This window comes from Polyodon spathula, chromosome 33 (assembly GCF_017654505.1).
Source record: "Polyodon spathula isolate WHYD16114869_AA chromosome 33, ASM1765450v1, whole genome shotgun sequence".
Lineage (NCBI taxonomy): Eukaryota > Metazoa > Chordata > Actinopteri > Acipenseriformes > Polyodontidae > Polyodon > Polyodon spathula.
Genome location: NC_054566.1, coordinates 4,666,936 through 4,689,587, shown reverse-complemented (window position 1 = coordinate 4,689,587; position 22,652 = coordinate 4,666,936). Strand labels below are relative to the sequence as shown.

General features: G+C 38.1%; 1 protein-coding gene across 3 annotated transcripts in view; it reads right to left on the bottom strand.

The window, feature by feature from the left end:
- Positions 1-22,652, bottom strand: part of LOC121303517 (astrotactin-2-like) — a 615,708-nt gene that overhangs the window by 383,880 nt on the left and 209,176 nt on the right. For all 3 annotated transcript variants that reach the window (XM_041234251.1, XM_041234250.1, XM_041234252.1), the window contains 2 exons: positions 21,108-21,254; positions 12,780-12,947 (listed from right to left, as the gene is read on the bottom strand). In XM_041234251.1, coding sequence (XP_041090185.1) covers positions 12,780-12,947; positions 21,108-21,254 — 315 coding nt within the window. The remainder of the gene's footprint in view (positions 1-12,779; positions 12,948-21,107; positions 21,255-22,652) is intronic.

Genomic DNA, 22,652 nt, shown 5'->3' with positions numbered 1-22,652 from the left:
TAAATGACATGATTGCCATTCCCAATCATATTTTCAAATTGTGATGATCATGTGACTAGCTTTACATAACCGTCTTAGACTTGACCCTAGAGTGTTATCAGTATAGCTGTGTACCGAATGTGAAGCCAGGATCTCAAAGCATTCGGTCTCTATCATCCAGAAACAAATACATCACATGATCACAATATGACCACATGACTACAATACGGCATTGCTATTACAGGGTAAAGTGAAGGCACAGGTATATTTTGCCAGGGGAAAGTACATAACATTAACAATATCAAGTCTACAGCTATTGCAAAAAGTTAAGCATCACCTAGAATTTTAGAATTGGGACATCATAAAATTAAAAACAAACTATATGAACATAATTAAGATCTTTGATTTAACATTATGTAATAAAAGAAACTACAAATGATATTGCCTATCGGAAGCCATAATAGTATTAAAGCTTTTCATGTTTAAAAATGTCACATTTTTCATTTTTTGTCAGTTTTTTTGTGATGCATATGGAAAACTTCAACACGGTATGTAATTCAATACGTTAACATTATGCAACAGGTTTCACTCAACTTTATGAAATAAATTAGATCAATTCTAAAAAAACCTTTGGCCATAGCTGAATAGTTTCTGGAGAGCTGTGGCAGAGTCTACTGATTTACAAAAAAACATATAAGCTCCCTTACCGGCATGCTCAGTAAATGAAAACAACATCAAGTTCACGTTACTGTTCTGAAGCTCAGAGCTAGAGGAAAGTCGAGTGCCTGTCTGCAATGGAGTGGGTTGGGTTTTAGCTCACATTTGCATGATAATGGTACTCAGAACATGAACGTTTTAGCATGGTTAATTGAAAACTGAGAACATCTGGCAAACAGTCACTTCAGCACTGTATGCTAAATGGCAAATAGAATTTTATATCTCTTCAAACCAGTGACTCGGTTATTACACAACCCTTTTAACTGTAAGCAGCAAAGGACATAAATATGTTGCATGATCCATTAAATAACAGAAGAGGAGCTTTAAATGAATGGAGGTTTAATAAGCAGTGAATCCTACTAAAGTTGTGCAATGCTGATAGTGTCAGTGCTGGAATGTGCTGCAAGCGTAAAGTCATTCGCACTAACAAGTCCTGATTTACACTGTTACAGCGTCTTGATCTAATTGGAATAATGTTTTATTACAGACTGCTAATAATACAAATACCTGATTAAAAAAATCAAATTAGGACCTTTCTTCAAACCCAGTCCCCAATTAAATTAATATATAGAACAATTAACTGTAGTTTGCCTCTAGTTGCTTGGCTTTTAAATGTTAAAAATCCCACTGGCGACCTGGCCCTTTAACTCTTTTTACTCCAACCCTTCTGGTGATACACCACTTGAAAGAGCAGAGAGAGAGCTTCAAAACAAGGTCCTATTCGTGCATTCCCAGCACTGGACCATGTCAGGAAAGAGCAGTGAATGTGTTTTGCTATGTTTCTGCTGCGCTTGTAACGCTAGGGTTTTACACTCCATTGAACTGCATGGAACGACAGTTTCGGGACACGAATCTCCGACAATATTGTTCAAGAGCTGAAAACAAGTAAAAGGTCTAATTAAGCAAATTATCAGTTCAATTAAGGTCTAGTTAAGTAACCGAGAGCTTGGTTGGAATGAAAACCAGCAGCCACAAGGGGTCCCCAGGACCGAGTTTGAGAAGCCCTGCTTTAAGCAATACCAACGGTGTATATATTAGGGTAAGCAATAAATTCACAGGCATCGAAGCCAGAATTTTATTTTATTTTAAGCTATAAAAAAACAATTCAAACTAAAATAGTTATTAACAGCTAGTATTACTGTACACAAACTCATTTATGGTGAACATGATAATTGCTGTTGCTATACCAAGTATAACAACAATGATTTTTTTGTAGCTTAATAAAATTCTGGCTTCGATATCTGGGAATTACTGACATAAATATACCACGACAAACCAATTTATAATCTAGTAGAACATTATTCTTTCTGTTTGCACTCGGGCATCTCTCTCTGTACAAATTAAGCACTGCTAATTTTCATGCGTTTAAATTAAATGATAGCTTTGCAGGACAAATTCAATTTTAAGAATGTCTGTTGTAAAAAAAAAAAAAAGTACAAGATATTTGGGTTTAAACATACAAAAGGCCTGGAACAAGTTTAACAGGTGTTGATATATCAACATAAGATGTAAACCTAATAGACTACATATTGCATACAGTTCAGTTAATGTCTGCTATGAAATTTTGAAATTTAGATTTTAGCAGCCTCATCCACAATATTATCACCTTCAAAAGCGTTCCTTTTTCCATTCTTTAATTATCCAATTTCTCTGTATATTTCCCACCTTCAAAGTAATCTATTTCTCACGCTGAAAAGACACCTTATCTAATAGCAAAAGTAAAGACTCTGAAAAATGAAAGGCTGCCAGTCTATCTGCCACTGAGATGAATGACGTATAATCCCTCTCCCGTAGTCCTATTCCAGTCATGATCTGACACATTTTGAAAGATGATGAAACATTATTTTGGGGTCTCTATATGCTGTAGCACCTGGCAACTGCGCCTGTGTGCTATAATACAAGCACCTTTCCCCCCGCTGTGCACATCTTTCTTTTGTCAAAAAGTGCAATACCAATTATAACTCTGACAGAAATATACCACGGCCAACTGCACTTACGCTCTCTGAAGAGCTTTCACTTCTCCAGAAGCAGGGGGAGAGTTAGAGACTTTGCTGGGGTATCTGGGGGAGTGGCCTCAACCCTTACTTCCGTTGCATTGTGGGCTTTTTGTATTTGTGTTTTTTGATTTGTATTTATGTTTTTTGATTTGTATTTATGTTTTTTGATTTGTATTTGATTTTTTGATTTGTATTTGTGTTTTTTGATTTGTATTTGCGTTTTTTTATTTTTATTTGCATATTTTGGTTTGTATTTGTGTTTTTTTTATTTGTAATTGTGTTTTTTATTTGTATTTGTGCTTTTGGATTTGTGTTTGTGTTTTTTGATTTGTATTTGATTTTTTGATTTGTATGTGTGTTTTTTGATTTGTATGTGTGTTTTTTGATTTGTATTTGTGTTTTTTATTTGTATTTGCGTTTTTTGATTTGTGTTTGCGTTTTTTGATTTGTATGTGTGTTTTTTATTTGTATTTGTGTTTTTTGATTTGTGTTTGTGTTTTTTGATTTGTATTTGATTTTTTAATTTGTATTTGTGTTTTTTGATTTGTATTTGCGTTTTTTGATTTTTATTTGCATATTTTGGTTTGTATTTGTGTTTTTTTTTATTTGTAATTGTGTTTTTTTATTTGTATTTGCATTTTTGATTTGTATGTGTGTTTTTTGATTTGTATGTGTGTTTTTTGATTTGTAATTGTGTTTTTTATTTGTATTTTTGTTTTTTGATTTGTGTTTGTGTGTTTTTTTATTTGTATTTGTGTTTTGCATTCCAGGGCCACCATATTCATGAGTTATATACACAAAACTAATAGTAAAAAAACAGGCAAAAAAAGCTTGGGCCTAAAGGGTTATCACTAGGGCTGTCATTGAACAGCGGTTAATTTCTGCGATAACGCACACATTTTTTGAGAGATTAATTTTTTGAATACATATTAGTCACACCTGTTTTTTCTCTCTTAGCATACCGTAATTAATTTCCTGCTGAACCATTTTAGTGCATGTCAGGAAATCATTTGAATATAAAATTAGTCACAGAACTTTATGTAGCAGAGCACTCAAACGGAAGGACTAGTGAATGGGAAGTTTATTTTTTTAAAAACTGTCTTACAGTTCATTGGATAGTAAGAGGGTTACTTGTATCTACTGTCAAAGTGAGTTCCAATATCACAGAAGTGCATCTAGTCTGCTGTACAACCTGTGTGCTAAACATGCTTTCACTTCTCAAAATACACTTTCTAGTAGTTTTTCTGCTACAGACAACATCAATACAACAGCACATGAAACCCATTGGTTTTGCCAGAGTACTGTTTTAGAAATTCAGGACCCCATGAATCAAGCTGAGTACGATACTGTAACTAGTGAGAGACTGCAGCCCCTTAGCATTGTAGCTTTGTAGGTTATTTCAATATCCACATTTATTTTTAAACAATAGGATATAACCATTACTCAGAATGTTTTGCTTTATTTAGGCACATTCAAGTTATTAATAAAACATTTAAATTCTTCTTCTTCTTCTTCTTCTTCTTCTTCTTCTTCTTTCTTCTTCTTCTTCTTCTTCTTCTTATTATTATTATTATTATTATTATTATTATTATTAAAATGACAATGAGTAAAGGAAACTGTAAAGGAAACTGATAATTGTAAATACAGTACAGTGAGTAATAAACTGACTCCATTGTGATTTATCAGTTGGTTCAAAAAATTTAACAACAAGGTTGGATTGTAAATAAATATAAAACTATAAAGAGAATCCAGAAATAGGAAAACAGGGTTTTATGCTGGGTTGTTTTTTGGAAGATAATAATAATAATAATAATAATAATAATAATAATAATAATAAATAATAATAATAATAATAATAATAATAATAATATAACATAATAAAACACACTTAAATGAGATGGATGCAGTACAATTAAATATGCGATGAAAACCAAGATTAACTGATTTTTTTTTTTTTTTTTTTACTTTCAAGATGAATTGCTTTTTAATCGCTTGACAGCCCTAGTTAATACATAATTTGCTGATGTCCACTTACATATGACTTTATAACCAATGTGTTATTAATGTGGATGTTGATATTTCATACATAAATCACAGTTTCATATGCCTCAGATCTAAACCCTATACATTATTACAGAAATGTGTTTCAATATTAAGTCATTTGAATTTTGAAGGAGAATTCCTCTCCATAAAAAAAAAAAAAAAAAAAAAAAAAAAAAAACTACGTAAATCCATATTACCCAAAATATACTATTAAAACAGTATGCCAAAAAGATGAGACTTATTATTATTTTTGTGTGTGAACCATGCCATAGTCAAAAATATAAAGTTCGGCTCCTGAGTGCCCTATAGCTTGGAGATCACCAGTTCGTATACAGGCTATGCTATTGTCAACTGTGGCTGGTAGTTCTCTGGGGACGGCACATAGTTGGCCAAGTGCTGCCTGGGCGAAGAGGGTTAGGTTGGCTGTGGAATCCTTGGCTCACTTCTCTGCAATGACCCCTGTGGCTGGCTGGGAGCCTGAAGGCCTGCCTGTGTGCAATTCATGGTCCTCTGGTGCTGTAGTTCTGTAATGGTGGATGGCAGATCGGGAGGATGCAGGTGCTCCTCTTCGTCACTCCTGGGGGTCACAGTGCTGAGTCAGGTTGAATAATTGGGTCTCTCCCGGGGGTTGCTGCACTGAGCTGGGTTGAATAATTGGACTTGAACCAGCAACCTCCAGGCTATAGGACGCATCCTGCACTCCACGTGGAGCGCCTTTACCGGATGCACCACTCGGGAGCCCCTTGAGGTTTTTAATGCACTGCAGAGAACACACTTCTGGTCCGTGCACTACAAAAACTATACCAGGGAGAACAGAGCAAAGAGCAAAGATCACAGAGCAAAGAGCACAGGGCACAGAGCAAAGAGCACAGAGCACAGAGCACAGAGCATAGAGCACAGAGCACAGCACACATCACACAGAGCACAGAGCACAGAGCAGAGCAGAGCACAGAGCACTGAGAGCAGAGCACAGAGAGCAGAGCAAAGAGCACAGGGCACAGAGCAAAGAGCACAGAGCACAGAGCACAGAGCATAGAGCACAGAGCACAGCACACATCACACAGAGCACAGAGCACAGAGCGACTAGACTAATCCCATGGCTAAAGGATACAAATTACAGTAGGTTGAAGAAACCAAGCCTATTTAACGTAGAACAAATAAGGGTTAAGGGAGACTTGATCAAAAGATGCTGACAAAATAATGTGGACAATGAGTAGAGACAGACTCAAGAGAGTGTATGAAATTAGTTTCCAAATCCATGTTGGTGCTGAAATCCTTTAGAAATGACTAGACAAAGGTCTGGGATTAATTAGCTAGCAGGAACTGGGCGAGCGTTGACAGGCTCTCATTGGTAATGTTTTAAAATGGGGAAATACTGACACTGTGCTTCTTCATTTAGTTGGATAAAACAATGTGTTTAATTCAACTGATCTAAACATTGCTCTATAGATAATCAAAAGCGGGCTACTGCACCAAAGTGATGACAACCCAACCTCTAACGGTGCATGATGAGAGTCTCTTTGATTTTGATTCAATCAATAGTAGCCCCCCTGCCCCGATACACAACCCAGATGTCAGTAATAATCACCTTTCATTCGTAAATCCAATGCTTTGGCACACTTTGACAAGATACACCATTGCACTTAGAGCTTCGGTGCGGATCACTCTTTATTTCTCAGTAGAAGTGTGTCTCTTGAAAAAATATACCGCAAAGCCAGCTCAGCTGATCCCAGGGCTAAAAGAAATGAGCTATGAGAGGGTGAGTGGGCAAAATAAAAAGCTATCCTTTTCTAAACAAATAAAAGACTAGAGTGGATGAGGTCATCCAATGTTATTATTTTAAAATCCAGCACAGAGTACAGGGAACTGAAGTGCAAAAAGGTATGATAGCAAACACTCAGACACCAATGTGGTGCAATCTCTCAGCTTTGACCAGAGACAACCAAAGCTGAAAGAGTGTGGCTTCGCTTTTATTTTATTCCTGGCTTCCCACAACAGCTCAGAAGAACTGAAGTTCAGTGAGCATTCTTTGATCCAGTCGGCAAGCCAATCCCTCTACATCCAGTAGTTGTACAGTGGATGTCATCCATCTCTGCCGTTGTCCACTTGAACTCACCAGGCTCTTGGCCAGTAGGGAGGGCCCTCTGTAGCACAGAGAGGAGAACAGTCCCTGCTGATTTTGCACACTAAAGCACCAATAGACCTGCTTGGTATTTACCAGGAGAACAGTCTGAAGAAATTGTTTTCTGGTGAAGACTGCCTGTCCCTCTAAATCAGTGGTGAAGACTCACTAATAAGATAGTACATCAGGAAGGTGTGATCCCATTTGGAAAGCCATTATCTTCCAACTATAACAAGTAACCATATTTTATGTTATGTCCCTGTCACAGAGACGGCCAAAGTGGGCGGCGTCAGAACCAGGAAGAGGAATGAAATACACAGACAGGACGGATGAGTTGAAATGATGGTGGCGCTTGCTGGCGCCGGTTTATTGAAAAATAAAACAGGTTTAACAAACACGAAAACACAGGACACGGCACTCTACGCCAAAACAAATAGAAATAAAGAAAACGAACTACACAGACAAAACACAGTGAGTTTTTAAATAAACAAGTATCGTGCTGGTCCCACCAGGATGCAATAGCAATTGTTATTAAATTCTTTATCCTCTCTCTCCCATTCTCCACTCACCGAACACCCAACCGCGAGTGGGTGAAAACATGCTGTTTTTATGCAGCTGTACCAAGACTCGATTGCTAATCAATCATTCAGTTGGAGTCTCGGTACAACTGCATGTGAATTAATAAAGTGCAATTCCCCATGCTCACATATTATTACTTTTTACTTGCACGTGAAATGCTGTGCAATCCTCGTGCCTAAATACAAATATACATTTTAAACACTCGTGTTACACAGACCCGTTTATATCCCGTGCACCAATGACTATACACCAACATTAAACACACAACATAACAGAAAATATACACAGGGGCAGGCACTTCGTCACAGTCCCCAATGGAGATAAGTATCTATGGCAACAGGGATATATGGAGGCACACATATATGTACATGTCCGAGTGTTGAAACTTGGTGTGGGTAGTTGTTGTCACAAATTCTTAAGGGCATCAGAATTTATGGCATGGTGACCTCATTTTGAATAAGTTCTGACTTCTGATGTTTGGGTTAATACAGTCTAGATCTTCTGAACTACGAATTTGATGGCTGAGCTATTGATTGCAATGTTATGTGAAAGTTATGGTCCTCCAAAACATAAGGACCCTCATGAGCTGACCAGACACTTCAGATTGCATCAGGCTATAAACGCTCACTCTTATACAAATTATAGCAACAAATGATTTACAGCAAGGCTAGGGGTGAGAATTGTATTGGCCATTTTTTCTCACTCAGACCCTTTACTTACTAAATATTTTGGTATCCCTGAATAGTACAATAATATTAACAATATCTTTATTTTTATATAGCACCTTTTATAGTAGACCACCATCACAAAGCGCTTTACAGATGCAGTCTGTGAACTGTGCCTTATATGCAGAGTCACATACAATGGGATATTTATTTAACATCTCATCCACAGGATGGAGCACAAGGAGGTTAAGTGACTTGCTCAGGGTCACACAGTGAATCAGTCAGTGGCAGAGGTGGGATTTGAACCGGTGACCTTCTGGTTACAAGCCCTGGACTAGATCCATGTCTCCTCTTTAAAAATATGCTAAATATTTGAATGAGCAAGACATCTCACAAGTACAATGGTACCCGAAATGTTCTCATTTTTGTAGGAAAACAGAACAACACAGGATAACTTAATTCAGACTTCTTGCTCACTGAATGACTCATTGTTGTATTGAGCTACACTCTGGGTTAATGCAAAAAATAAAACTCACTCCAGTGAGCCAGTTAACACCTGTAATCTAATTACATTTAACACCTATAATCTAATTAAATTTTTCACTAACTTGTAGTTGTACTTGTTGTGGTTCCTTTTTCAGACTGGTAACAAAATGTTGTAACAGATGAATTTCATATGATAAAATGAACACAATTACTTTTAGTTTAATTTAATAAAAAGGACTATGGCTAATGTATAATAGGGGAATGAGAAAGCGCTTCAACAGTGCAGATCAAACCTTACATGTCACATGAACACGCTTTCATACCATCTTGCTAGAAAATGGGGTATGAAGGAACGAGCTGCAGCTTGATCAAACTGAAAAAAAAAAACATCTCTATGTACCAGTAATGTAAACTGTGGCTGAGGAATAGTTATTTGTAACTGTAGTTAATATTTTTTTCTAAGTAATAAGTTACTGTAAATAGTTACAATCTTGTTCAAGTAACTGTAATGGATTCCTTTTACAACGTAACCCCCGGCTCTGGCCCTAGTTTTAACATAATTAAAATGTAAGCACTCGTGTGCTCAATTATCAATGTGAAATCAGTGCAGAGCTTCAGTGACCTCCACTTATTCTCCCTCCACTGCTCAAATGAACGCTGTGTTAATGGAAAAAACTTGTGACTGTTCATTGAGTTGCCATGACAACCTGATTGAGATCAAACCTATATACTCCTCCCTTACAGCTCAGGCTCCTGGTCAGTATCTGCCTCTTGCATTTCCATTTTGGTAGAACGTCTCTTGCTCTTGTAAGCACGTGGAAAGGCAAAAGTTATGAAACTAGCAATTTAAACCTCTAAAATGTGCCTTTACCTTTGCACTTGCATTAATCGCTCATGTTTCACCTGCATGCAAATTACTCATTTTTCAGCTCCAGCTGCTTGATTCCCATTCCAGCTCCTGTGTGTCTACAGTGTCAGCAGCAACTCTGTGGACTCCGTAGCATCGTATGTGAATGTCTGAGAAATTTAAATATCAGCTGTTTCATGACACCTATTCAGAGAACCTTGACTTGTGTAGCTGTACAGCCAACCATACACTGTTTCTATTGTACAGAGGAGAGACATTGTCATCAGTATACAGTGCACTGTGTGTCTCCCTTGTTCTAGGCTTTACTCTTATAATTGCGTGGGGGCTATTTTTACAGAATTTCATTTTGTTCTGTTTACTAACATAACAACATCAAAATAAGCTAGAATACAAAATCAAGGCAATATGTTTTTTAAGTGATCCATGTTTATTGGGTTTCACGCATAGATAAAGGTTATTTAATACATTGTAATTCCTACTATATGGTACTGTAGTTTTTTGAGACAATTTTTTTAAAACAATAATAATAATAATAATAATAATAATAATAATAATAATAATAATAATAATAATAATAATAATACACATGCTACAAAGGTAAGGACCCTTGATTGGGGAAAGTGCACACAAAACCTGCCTGTCTGATTTACAATGATCAAGTTTACTTTACTGAAAGAAACATAATAAACTCAATAACAAATGTATCAACCAGAAGCCTTTTTCAACATCAAATTGAAGACACTGAAAAAGACTTCTGGTTGAAACAGCAGTCATTGATTTGAATACGGTTCTTCCAGTATTTCTAAAGTCAGACCTATTGCGTGTTTAATAGTCATGGATGAATGAAAGAGTTTGAATCAGGGTTAGTTCCAGTAACACATCATATCATTGGAAGCTTTAGGCTGTAGTCTTACAGTAAGCTCTTAATGTATTTATTGAGTAAATGTAGGCGTTCTTAACTTCTCTACAACTTTGCACAGTGCCTTAAAGAAAAACGTAATCTGAGGTGTCCAAACTTAAACAGCCCACACATGGCTACCCAGAGTAGTATTTGATGGCACGGTCACTGATTGTTTGGTTGCATAGTGTGTGCTGCTCTGCAGGTGACGAGTCGTGTTTTTTTCCTCCACGATGTTACTGTACACAAACAGCAGTTTACTTAGCACTGCCACCACATAGGGGTACTGCATGGACCACTGCGGCACTATTGTTGAATTATACTTGGCAGCAGTGAGCACCCATAAACACTTGATGCACATGAGGAGCTCTGAGAATGAAACACCAGACCTGGGTTTAGACCTGGGTCACACTGTAATTTATGCTCAAAAATACATTTTATATATATATTGTGATCTTGCGGCTCACCACACAGGCTTGCACAGGTTCTTTTCCCTTCAAAGTAAAGACCCAACACACAGGACTGAAAGCAACAGCGCTCACGCGCACTTTTAATAAACAAAAATGAAATAAACAAAACAAACACTACCTAAACATATGCAGGTCCCTGACTAACGTGCAGGACAGCTAAGCTGTTTACCTGACATATAACACCAAAACAAAACACCGACACAGATTTTTTATAAAACCAAACGTATGTTTTACACAGACCTTTACGTCCTCCAGTTGGGCACTACACTCCAAAGCAGTAGCCCTGAGCAGGCTGACTGCTTTCCTTTTATTTCCTGCACCTGGCTCTAATTTTTAATAATTGTCAGGTGCAAGTTATAATTAAACAAAACAATTACCTTAGCAGGAGGCTTTAACTCTGTCCCGTTGCCATAAACAAAAAAGTGTTTACCATATCTATATATATATATATATATATATATATATATATATATATATATATATATATATATATATAGTGTAAGTAGAGTTTCTACGGCAATGCAAAAGTTCAAAATCCTTTCAGCTAAACTTTCAGTTTAGATGGCTTACCAAAAGAGTTTCTGTAAAGACATTCATGGTCACACTCTCATTATTTTACTTCAAAATGATCAATTGTATAACTTTTTGTTCCAAAAAAAATCTCTTTATTAATTTAAAACATAATATAAAAACAAATAAACAACGTGTTTCGACACTACTGTGTCTTCATCAGATTCACAGGTTCTACTTTCACTATATGTAATTACCTTATACTGGTCAGCACCTTATTAATATCAAGCATTGTAGTGCACAAATTACCTTTCTTGTTACTATATATATATGTGTGTGTGTGTGTGTGTGTGTGTGTGTGTGTGTGTGTGTGTGTGTGTGTGTGTGTGTGTGTGTGTGTGTGAGAGAGAGAGAGAGATTAGCAAGGTTGTGTGAGAGAGACTGTGATAACATGTAAATGAATGAGTTTCACACTGACTGCTCTGTGAACAGTGTGTTAATATGCATAATACATACACCTGAAAGCACCTCTAACTTAAGAGTCAATAGCTGTCTAACAATGGTGTACAGCATTTCATCCAAACAAAGCGAATGACAATAGAAACTCATCTCCCTTTGGGAACAAAACTAATCATTACATGAATACCTGCCTGGTCTGAGGAATATATAGACGTAATGAAATAGTGCAGAATGAACTGCCTGTATGTGTATTGTGAGCAGATCTTAAAGAGAAGGATATGCACTCATGTTATTCTTTGTTTATTTAGCAGACACCTTTATCCAAGGAGATTCAATTGCTGTAATATGAATATACCAGTATTTATACAACAGGGACAGACCTCTGACTGTTAAGAAATCTCCTGATCCCAGGCTGTTATACTTTCTCTCAATACAGTTGGAATTACAGTGCACTGAAGTGTCTAGCAGTACTGGACTTAGGAGTCCAATATACTCACCCCCACCCCTGCAGCAACTAGTGCGTCCTTTTAAATGAGCGCTCTGTAAGGTCTGGCAGAACATACTAACCACAACAGAATCTGTCAACAGGGAGCCAGACACAGAGAGGAGTAACAAACAGGCCAGAAATTAAATATTAGAAACATTTACATGGCATAAAAAATCCATTTAGGCAAGTGTTATCATAAATTGCTTTTTTTAAATACAAGTCTTATCTCTTCCAAGGCCATTATCTCTTGCTAGAAGCCTGCACTAATGCAAATATGATGTGTACACCCGGCACACTGTTGGCAAGTCAGCTGGATTCTGCTGCATTTATCTCAGTAATTGACTGTAGGATTACGAGCCATCCTACCAATTTTTAATACACTTTCTTGTAATATTGGCCAACATTGCTTTGGTTTCACTAAGCACTAATAAGGTTCTGCACACACATCTAGATGTCCTGCTTCTTGGTTCTCTGCGGTAAGTAAAGCAATACTACTCACCGGTTTCCTGGTCACAGAGCTGCTCACAGGGGGCTGTCGTTCTCTGCCCACAGTAGTCTCTAACCCAAGGGGAGGTGGAGTTGGTTTGGTAATACAAAGAGAGCTTGGCAGGGTTTAACCAATCTGAGACATCCAGATAGCTTCCCATGCTCACCACAAAACTGCTTCCTGCACAGAGAAAACAAACTGAAAGTCATCTCTGTACCTGGAGAGACTGATAATGTGTCAGGAATCTGTGAGACAAATCAGCAGTTTACTTAATCAGTAGACATTCCAATTAGCAGTGAACAGCTAGGAGATGTATATACAAGAGAAACATGAGGAGGAAACAGTCAATGAACAGCTAGGAGACAGACACAAGAGAGACATGAAGAGGAAACAGTCAATGAAAAGCTAGGAGATGTACACACAAGAGAGACATGAGGAGGAAACAGTCAATGAACAGCTAGGAGACGTATATACAAGAGAGACATGAGGAGGAAACAGTCAATGAACAGCTAGGAGACGTATATACAAGAGAGACATGAGGAAGAAACAGTCAATGAACAGCTAGGAGACGTATCTACAAGAGAGACATGAGGAGGAAACAGTCAATGAACAGCTAGGAGACGTATATACAAGAAAGACATGAGGAGGAAACAGCGGGATAGTGCAATAGAAATGAAATAGCCGGTTCAATATGTAAATGCTTCTAAATAGGAGACATACGTCCTGAAATTGCTAACTTTTTAAACCAGTTAGAATCCCTTCCTGCAAATAAGTAACCACCCATCCAATAATCTGTTGTGCGGAACATGTGAAGAGTTCTGTTTAGAATGCTTGGTGGAAGTGCAGCATTGAAATATCTGAAAGGAGCAATCAGCATATTCAGTTAATTAGCAGTGTAGTGAATGGCTGATGAGTTCAGAACACTGACATCAGCAGAAGACCGTATTTGCCTCTCCACTACAGAGCTTGCTGAATGGTAAGATGTTGGTCTTTGGACCATATGGACCATATTGGAACCATAGTTCCAATGGCTGCTCATTGACTTAAGTGTCCTGGGTCAGTAAAGAAAGTACCTTATACCACTCCTTTCAAATAAACCTGGTCTTCTGCAGATCTCATTCCATTGCAGTGTTACTGGCTTTAGTCATTTAAATGTGTGAGTCAGATCACCACTGGGGAAAAACACCAGCTATTAAAAAGGCGTCTCTTTTCAGATCACTGCAAGTTCCTTTCTATTTCAAATGTTGCTATGATCATTAAATCATCTGCCTAAATGTCTGCTCGTTGTGTTTGCTATCGAAAAGAGAGCATACTTCATACCACGTATTAAGTGTTACTAGACAAATAAAATTAAGTAGTATTTAACAAAAACAGCATCTCCTTCCTATTGTCAGACTTCAATAAAACTTGCTGGAGCGACTGCTGCTACCATGAGCATCTCTCAACAATGTAACTGAAAATACCTTTTCCTTCTGTAATTAAGGAAATGTTCTGGATTTCGACATTTCATATTAACTGTTAGCATAGTTTGGTTAATTCAAAATATGTCAATTAGATTCATTTGAATATATTCTTTATGCATCTGCTGCAGTAATTACATACCAGAGACAGCTCGTGAACAGGGCCCTGCTCATTCTATGATGTTAAAGCTTTGAATAGAATAGAATAGAATAGAATTTTAAACCTGCTATGAAACCAGCATGCTTTTAATTAATCCTAATCCAGGCAGACCCACAGCGGAGTAGGGTTTCCATTCACACTGCTGGGAAAAAAACTGGCCCTGGCTCTAACTGGACAGTGAAACCAACCACCATCCCAGAGAGGCTTTATAATGGGGTCTTGTGAATGAAGTGCTTTATATTGGGGTGTTGTGAATGTAGTGATTTATATTGGGGTCTTGTGAATGTAGTGATTTATATTGGGGTCTTATGAATGTAGTGTTTTATAATGGGGTCTTGTGAATGTAGTGATTTATATTGGGGTGAATGTAGTGATTTATATTGAGGTGTTGTGAATGTAGTGATTTATATTGGGGTGAATGTAATGATTTATATTGAGGTCTTGTGAATGTATTGATTTATATTGAGGTCTTATGAATGTAGTGATTTATATTGGGGTGAATCTAATGCTTTATACTGGGGTCTGGTGAATGTAGTGCTTTATATTGAAATCTTGTGAATGTAGTGCTTAGCAGGACTGGAACCCAAACCTGCAGAAGTGCAATGCATGAGGGGTGAATGAATAAGCCCACATCGCAACCAACCCCTTTTAAATGTCAATTATATGAACAATGGCATGTTCATTGCTATCTGAATAAAACATAATGTGTTGATGCTTTTTTAGGAAGTACGCAATGGCAACATCACGTGACTCAACACTGGTGTCCCCTGCCAGGACTCATAATCACAGGCTCAGGCTCTCTGCTAACAGTGCTGTGAAGTGAAGAATGACAGTGCTGCTGATGAACACGACTACTTCACAGTATGAGCTATTTATTTGGGTCTCAAACTAATAAATGTGTTTCAGAGTACAGCCAGGGCTTTAACTTGGGAGCAGGCTATAATCGGAAATGTGTGTTTATCTTATCCTTTTTCATTTTGTGAGTGAATCTTGACACTTACAGTACGCAACTAAAGTGTTCCGTGAGTGTCTCCAGTGTCTTCAAGAGAGCAGTCCAGGCTCCATCCCAATACCCCTTGTCCTGTCTCACAGACAGCCTAATACAGCTGTGATTTTTGTGATGGCAGTTTTTTTTTCTTCTGATGTGGCCCACAAGTCAACTAGGATTTGACTCTGACCACCAGAACTAATTTAACATATAATCCTGTAAGCCTGAAACATCCTCTGATAACTGGATAGTTTTTTTCCTCACAGCAGTGTTTAATGATTCCCTCGGTTTCTCTGTTTCTAAACCATTCTGTTTAACACCAGCTGTCATGTAGGCACAGAAGTATGTTATCATCCGCTCTCCAGCAAAAACAACTGCTATGCGGCTCCTAACCTTGCTGCTAAACAAGCCATCAAATTAAAGACTATACAAGAGCAAGCTCAACCTTCTATTTGTTTGTGAAAGCTTAGAGTGATCGGGTAAGCTCACTGCGGCAATAATATAGTAATAGTAAGGCATTACAGCTATAACAGTGAAACAGTATCATGTTAGCACTCATGTTTAATACTGAAAATGAGACCTTTTCTTCTATTTCAGTTTTCTGAAAGTGTATTGCAAAGGTGAAAATGTAATATTGAAAGGAGAGCTAACCAATACTTAAAATCCATTGTCTTCAATCTTATTATCATTAGCAACATTGCCACTGCCCCGCCTTTAAACGAATGCTAACCAATGCTTTTAAATTTATTTCTCACCTGTTAGCATTTGCAACATTTTCACTGTGATAGCTGTTATTGATGTTTATTTACCTTCATAGGGATATCAATGTACCGATGCAGCTTCATTACTTCCTTTCCTGTTGTATGAACCCTATGGTGCAATACATACTACAGTGATATACGTTTCAATAGAATCACAGTGGTGTTGGTATTTGATTGTATAGCTTGCTGTTTCTTCTACTAAGGGTTTGGGACAAGATATATACTGTCCTTCCCTATCTCTGTCTCAATATCTTTTCCTATCAGCTGTTCAAATAACAACATATTTTGGTTCCTTCGAAGGCTCTTCTGTTTCTTCTCACTGCTTAGATTGAGTGAGTAGAACTGATAGCAAGTCTTCTAATAATAATCCTGTGCCAGCGCTGTGCTCAGACAACTGTTAATACCTGTGTGCTTTCGATGCAATCTGTGAATGGCTGCCTGTGACTGTGGTCCAAACAGCTGTCTGGTACCTGCAATGCTCAAGAAAACATCTGAGTTGTCTTTTTACCTTTTGAAACACATTATTTAATGTACTTGCTTTATATCTGTCCTAATAGCACTGTTTTGTTGTTCAAAAGATAAAAGCAACAAAATAAACTGTAATAACAATTTATTTCAGGAAGTTTTACCTTGATTAAAGTTTACCAGGGTAAATTTGATGGTAATTTTGAAACGTTTGCATTCTTTTACCCTAGCTTGCCATTGTATAATATGCGTTACTATACCTCTCTTAGCTTTACAGTGCTTATACATGCATTACCATACTTCCACTGTGCTTTATACCACTTTGCTTTGCATTGGTAAGCTTTTTATAAGGGGCTTGGAGTGAATAAATGCCTGCCAGAATTCCAAAGGTGCCCCTGCCTGACACCAGGGGGCACTGTTCTGCTAGCGGAGCACTGCTCTTTACAGTAGGCACTCATCAGTAAGGATCAAGCGCTCCACAGGTGAGGGTCATTAGTGTTGACTGGGCTAATTTACCATTCCAAGCGAAGCAAATGAAGAAACAGCTGCGTGGGGTGGTGTGGATTGTGGTTCTCAACAGAGTCTAAGAAAAGCAGCAATCACCACAAACCGAAGCAGCTGTTTCTTCACTTCACTTTGATAGGTAAATTAGCCCAGTCAACACCAAGGACACTCGTCCGATTGTCAGCACGTGATTTTTGTGAATAATCAGTGTGTGCTGCTTTAAAACTGACTGCGTTGTTTTATTGTTTTGGCATGATGCAGGCTTGAATACTCTTTGATGAAAACTGTGAATCGGTAGCAGCTTCCCTTAAACCAAATCACTGCAAACAAAATGTAATTCTATATTAGATTAGGCAAGATGCTAACACTGGGAATTAGTGACAACATCAAGGATCCAGGGAGTCTCAAATCTCAAAAGTATTCCCAGAAGAGCACTTCTCACATACATCATAAAACAATTATCAGGTTAATTTGTGTCTTCATTTTACCAAACTGCAAATATTTTCTATCTTTGGAATTGTGTTACAGTGTTTTTTTCTCTCTAATCTTTGAAGGTACTGTCTCAGGCTTTATATAACCTGTTCAATAATTAACAGCAACAGTACATAATAAGTCAATGTAATGTAATCATCTCTGTTTCACAGCAATAACTAGAATTGATGTTTTCTGGAAATTGCAAAAACGACAGAGGTGTTTTTACATATGAATCTGCATTTCACAAACCTGCAACTTATGTGTTGTTTTAGTCTATGCTGATCTTCTCATTTTCTTTTGACAGAGAGGGTGTTTGTGGAAGCAGGGAGGTCCATTGTGATGTATACCAGCGCCCACATGATGGACTGGGTATGTTTCTGTTCATGATGACGTTGGTGCTTGGCTGTTTCTTGGTAAGCTATGCATTGTGCATTGGTGGGTAATGTCCACCTTTCTGAAGTCTACAGTCACGTGGCAACATGAGGAGTTGTGTCATGTGTCACCAAGCAGGCAGGTCTATTTCTATACTGCAAACCCACCTTCTGGATCACACACCTCTTATACACTGATTTTTTAATAGTTTCTGGAGAAATATTTTTCATTTATTTCATCAAAACATTATTTTTTTAAATTGAAGAATAAGTAACAAGTACAGTGTAGTTAATGCACCTGTATTTTAAAGTGTATCGCAAATTCTTCAGTTATACCAAGTGAAAAGATTGTGTTTTCAGCCTGTTTTAAAATGTAGCAGAGTAGGGAGTGTTCTGTCTGTAGAAACACACTCCTGTGCACCATTGCAAATCACACTGATCTATAATTTACACAATTCACTGGGCAGCAGATACAGATAGACCCTCAGACAAAGCCCTAATTATAGCCGAGTCTATCAGCTGGTGACATTTTAAGAAAGACAACCATCCAATGGGGGATGACCTGACCTTTTTCCTTAGACCAGATTTAATGATGATCCTAAAGCTGTCACCCCTGCTGAGATATTGTAACACAGCACACATACTCTCTGACCGTAGGGAGTCTTCAATAGTGATTTTGGCTGTGTCTTAATTCAACCCCCCATACTATCATCAGTATACAGGAGCTGTGTGAAGATGCAACACAGACCAGACCTGGATTTAGAGAGAGGGCAAAGGGGAAAGCACTACAGTAGGTATAGTGTAAAAAAACTAAAAAACCTTAAACTTTAAAAGTCTGGGTTCTTGTAAGAAAATCTGCTAAAGTTCTGTGAAATATCGTTCACATTGAGACGCTTTTGAAAGATTTAACCTAAACCTTCTTTAAATAAGTGTACTGTAGCTAAGATGGCTGCCCAGGACAAAAACTACATTTCCTAGCAGAATACACTGAATGCATAAATTAATCCATAAAGTGGATTAATTTAGTATTATACATTTCTTTTAATAAATAACGATGCAATAACAAGTGTGTTTTCTAACAAGAAACCATGCTAAAGGTTGACATGAACCTTGGAACCTACACTAGGAACACACTAGTGTACCCACACTCTGTATCCACATACACACAGGATCAGGAGAGCTGAATCCTGGAACCTACACTAACAGCACACTAGTGTACCCACACACTGTATCCACACACACACAGGATCAGGAGAGCTGAATCCTGGAACCTACACTAACAGCACACTAGTGTACCCACACTCTGTATCCACACACTGGATCAGGAGAGCTGAACCCTGGAACCTACACTAACAGCACACTAGTGTACCCACACACTGTATCCACACACACACACTGGATCAGGAGAGCTGAACCCTGGAACCTACACTAACAGCACACTAGTGTACCCACACTCTGTATCCACACACACACAGGATCAGGAGAGTTGAATCCTGGAACCTACACACTCCACATCCACACACACACACTGGATCAGGAGAGCTGAACCCTGGAACCTACACTAACAGCACACTAGTGTACCCACACTCTGTATCCGCACACACTGGATCAGGAGAGCTGAACCCTGGAACCTACACTAACAGCACACTAGTGTACCCACACTCTGTATCCACACACACTGGATCAGGAGAATGGACAATCTATAACAAACCCAATGTGATTTGAAAAGTATTGGCTCAATAAGGCATCTGTATGTACATTTCATCATGCTCTGTATTAAGCACATACCACACTAAATCATTTTACTGTGCCCCTGCTGTGAAATTATGTTATAATCATTTAAATTGCAGTAGTCCTATTCTACTCAATTTGTTTTAGCTGCTATTTAAACTTCTGAACTTGAAGCTGAACGAGAATAATTAGTCACACTGTGATGACATTCCCGCAACTACAAAAGAAAGTTAACACTTGTCACTGTGTACATGTAGAGGGGGAGCCCTTCATGTTACATTGGCACCATTTGTTTGTAAAAACTAGGATGATATGATAATTGCCAGGTAAAAATCCAGCAAGTGCTGGAGTGCTTGCAGACTACAGCCCTCCGAGAGAGCGTAACCAGGCAGAAGGGTATAAACAAGTACACTGTGTAACACACAAGAGGCCTACATAACACAAAACACAGAGCTGTACAAATCCCACTGGTCTTTATTGAGCCTCACTGAATACAACATGCAGAAGGGTTATATGTGCTGTGGATTTGAGATCCTCCTCTGTGTGTCATTAAAACAGATCTGGTGTTTGTCTTGATCTGTATGTAAGCCTTTTATGAAAATTAAAACTGTTATCTTTCTACATTAAAGAGCTAAATCAAATAGCGAACAGAGAGTTTATGTCAACTATAATACTAGCTAAAATAGCATTTTGATGAACTATAAGAAAATTCTATTTACTTATAAAATTAGCGACGGAAAATTCTCCTTGTTAAAGACTTGTCTTTCACCAAACGTGGCTGCTCTGTCCGACTCACAAGACAACAGCCATTAATTGCATTGTTCAGTTTAACCCATTCATGTCTATATTTTTAGAAATTAAGTTTCCCTTGGTGTACATGTGCCTTAGCTAGGGGAATTACACCAACAGGATTAGTCATGTGAAGGTACAGTGACTATAGCTAACAGCATCCTTTCACAAACCCTGCCTGTCATGCACTTCCATTTACTATATGGGTCTCTTATTTGTATTTTTGAAACATGTATTTTCATTTCATAACAGGAATCCAACCATATACAAAGTAAAAGAAAGGGTTTAGTTTACTTGTCTTGCCTTCCAGGAAATATGTGACTGTTTCACTTCAGTCATTTCATTTCAGCACCATTTCACTTTCAGGTGCACAGCCAGGACTGTGCAAGACCATACATGCTTGCTAAAAACTCAAAGCTACACATTTGAGACATAGTGAACAGATGAGAATTGTGTGGAAAATGTAAAGAAATTATTTTGCCATCTGCAATCGTTATACAGGGCAGCAGTATTTTTAGACAAGTCTTTGAGTTTGTATTCACTGTTACTGTATTTCTTGCGACCTCCAGTATTGTGCATGACGTACAACAGCTTTCTCGTTACATGGTGCTCTTGTAATATGGGAGAAAATCCTTACCGTCAGCAATGAAGTGCTCAGGGACGTGCAGAGTAACCTTCACAGTGAGGGGGCAGGGCAGCTGACTCCCGTACACCACTGCCAGGACACAGCTACTCACTGCCAGCAATGTCAGGGTGTTCTTATTCACAGGGCTTCTGGGAGAACCTGGTAGGAAACAAAGCAGAAATCAGCAGCCAATAGAAGCTGGTGCTTGATTGCTCTTACACATATATTACCAGTGGGCTACAATATTTTGATGCGCTGAAGTCAATATGACTTGGTCTACCTGAATGTGGAGATTCACCAGAAGTAACAAAGAACAAAGTAAAAAAGATCTCCAGCAGAACTACATTATATGTAATGTATGTAAAAGTAAAAATTTCTTAGAAAATAGATTTTACAGCCTTCGCTGTCACTCCTTATAAGGGACACTATTCACGGACCAAAGAATGCTAACATCCCAGATACCAGTGTCTTAACTTGAATGTAGTGCATTTCCCTCCCAACTGCGTAGTTCACATTTTCATGATAGTTGTGTTTTTAAGCCTGTCAAAGTCTGATAGCAAAGCTCACAAACAGCAGAACAGATACAGTAGACAGTCAGATACAGGCAGAAAGAGAGAACCTGATTTTCTGCTGCTTGGGATTTTAAAAATGTTATATCGCAAAATGACTAAGGCACGACAATTCTTTATTTCAAATAACTGCACACCTGGCTCACGCATTTTACACAATGCCACACTGCTGCTTTGGGAAAAAAAGAGAGACTTAAACGCACTGATGAGAGACAACTTAATAAAGCTTCCCCACCACAGCTGTGCGGTGCACGTAAACAAAACTCAATGTGCTGCAAATGCACTTCAAGATGACTGTGGAATGGAGGATTTCTAACAGCCAACTGAACTTCAAGATCACTGTGGAGTAGTCTTTTTAACAGCCAACTGCACTTCAATCACTGGAATAGAGTCTTTCTAACAACCAATTGCACTTCAAGATCATTGTGGAATAGAGTCTTTCTAACATTTTTGGCACAAATATCTTAGTTCTGTACATATGCAAGCACTATACACAAGCCAATCCTGTCGGTGAACTCTACATGACCAAAGTGTTCATTCTTTATGCAAGATCACACTGCAGGCACAGAACGCAGCTCCCTGAGCAACACTGTTTCTTGGGTGATGTCAGACAGACTAGAAATATTGCTTAATATTACTCAATTTTCACAATGTTAATTGTATTTTTACAATAATACATATTCTTTGTATTTCCCAGCTGTGCCCAGAGTTAGCTGTCCAATAACATATTCCTTTTGTTGCCAATCTTATTTATTAATATGAGCAAGAACACAGGCTTTCATCTTAAATGGTGAGGTAGCACACCCTCCAGCCAATGGACACCAACCAGGTTAGCTACACTCTTTTGTGAAAGCTACAACACAGCTGTCTCGAAAGGTGAGGCTTCCTCTAACCAGGTCAGCGTCATTCTTGCAGTACACTATTTCATGTCTCCCAGTCACACCACTCTGTACATAGTCAGTAGTAGCTTTTGAGATGACGGTTTCCT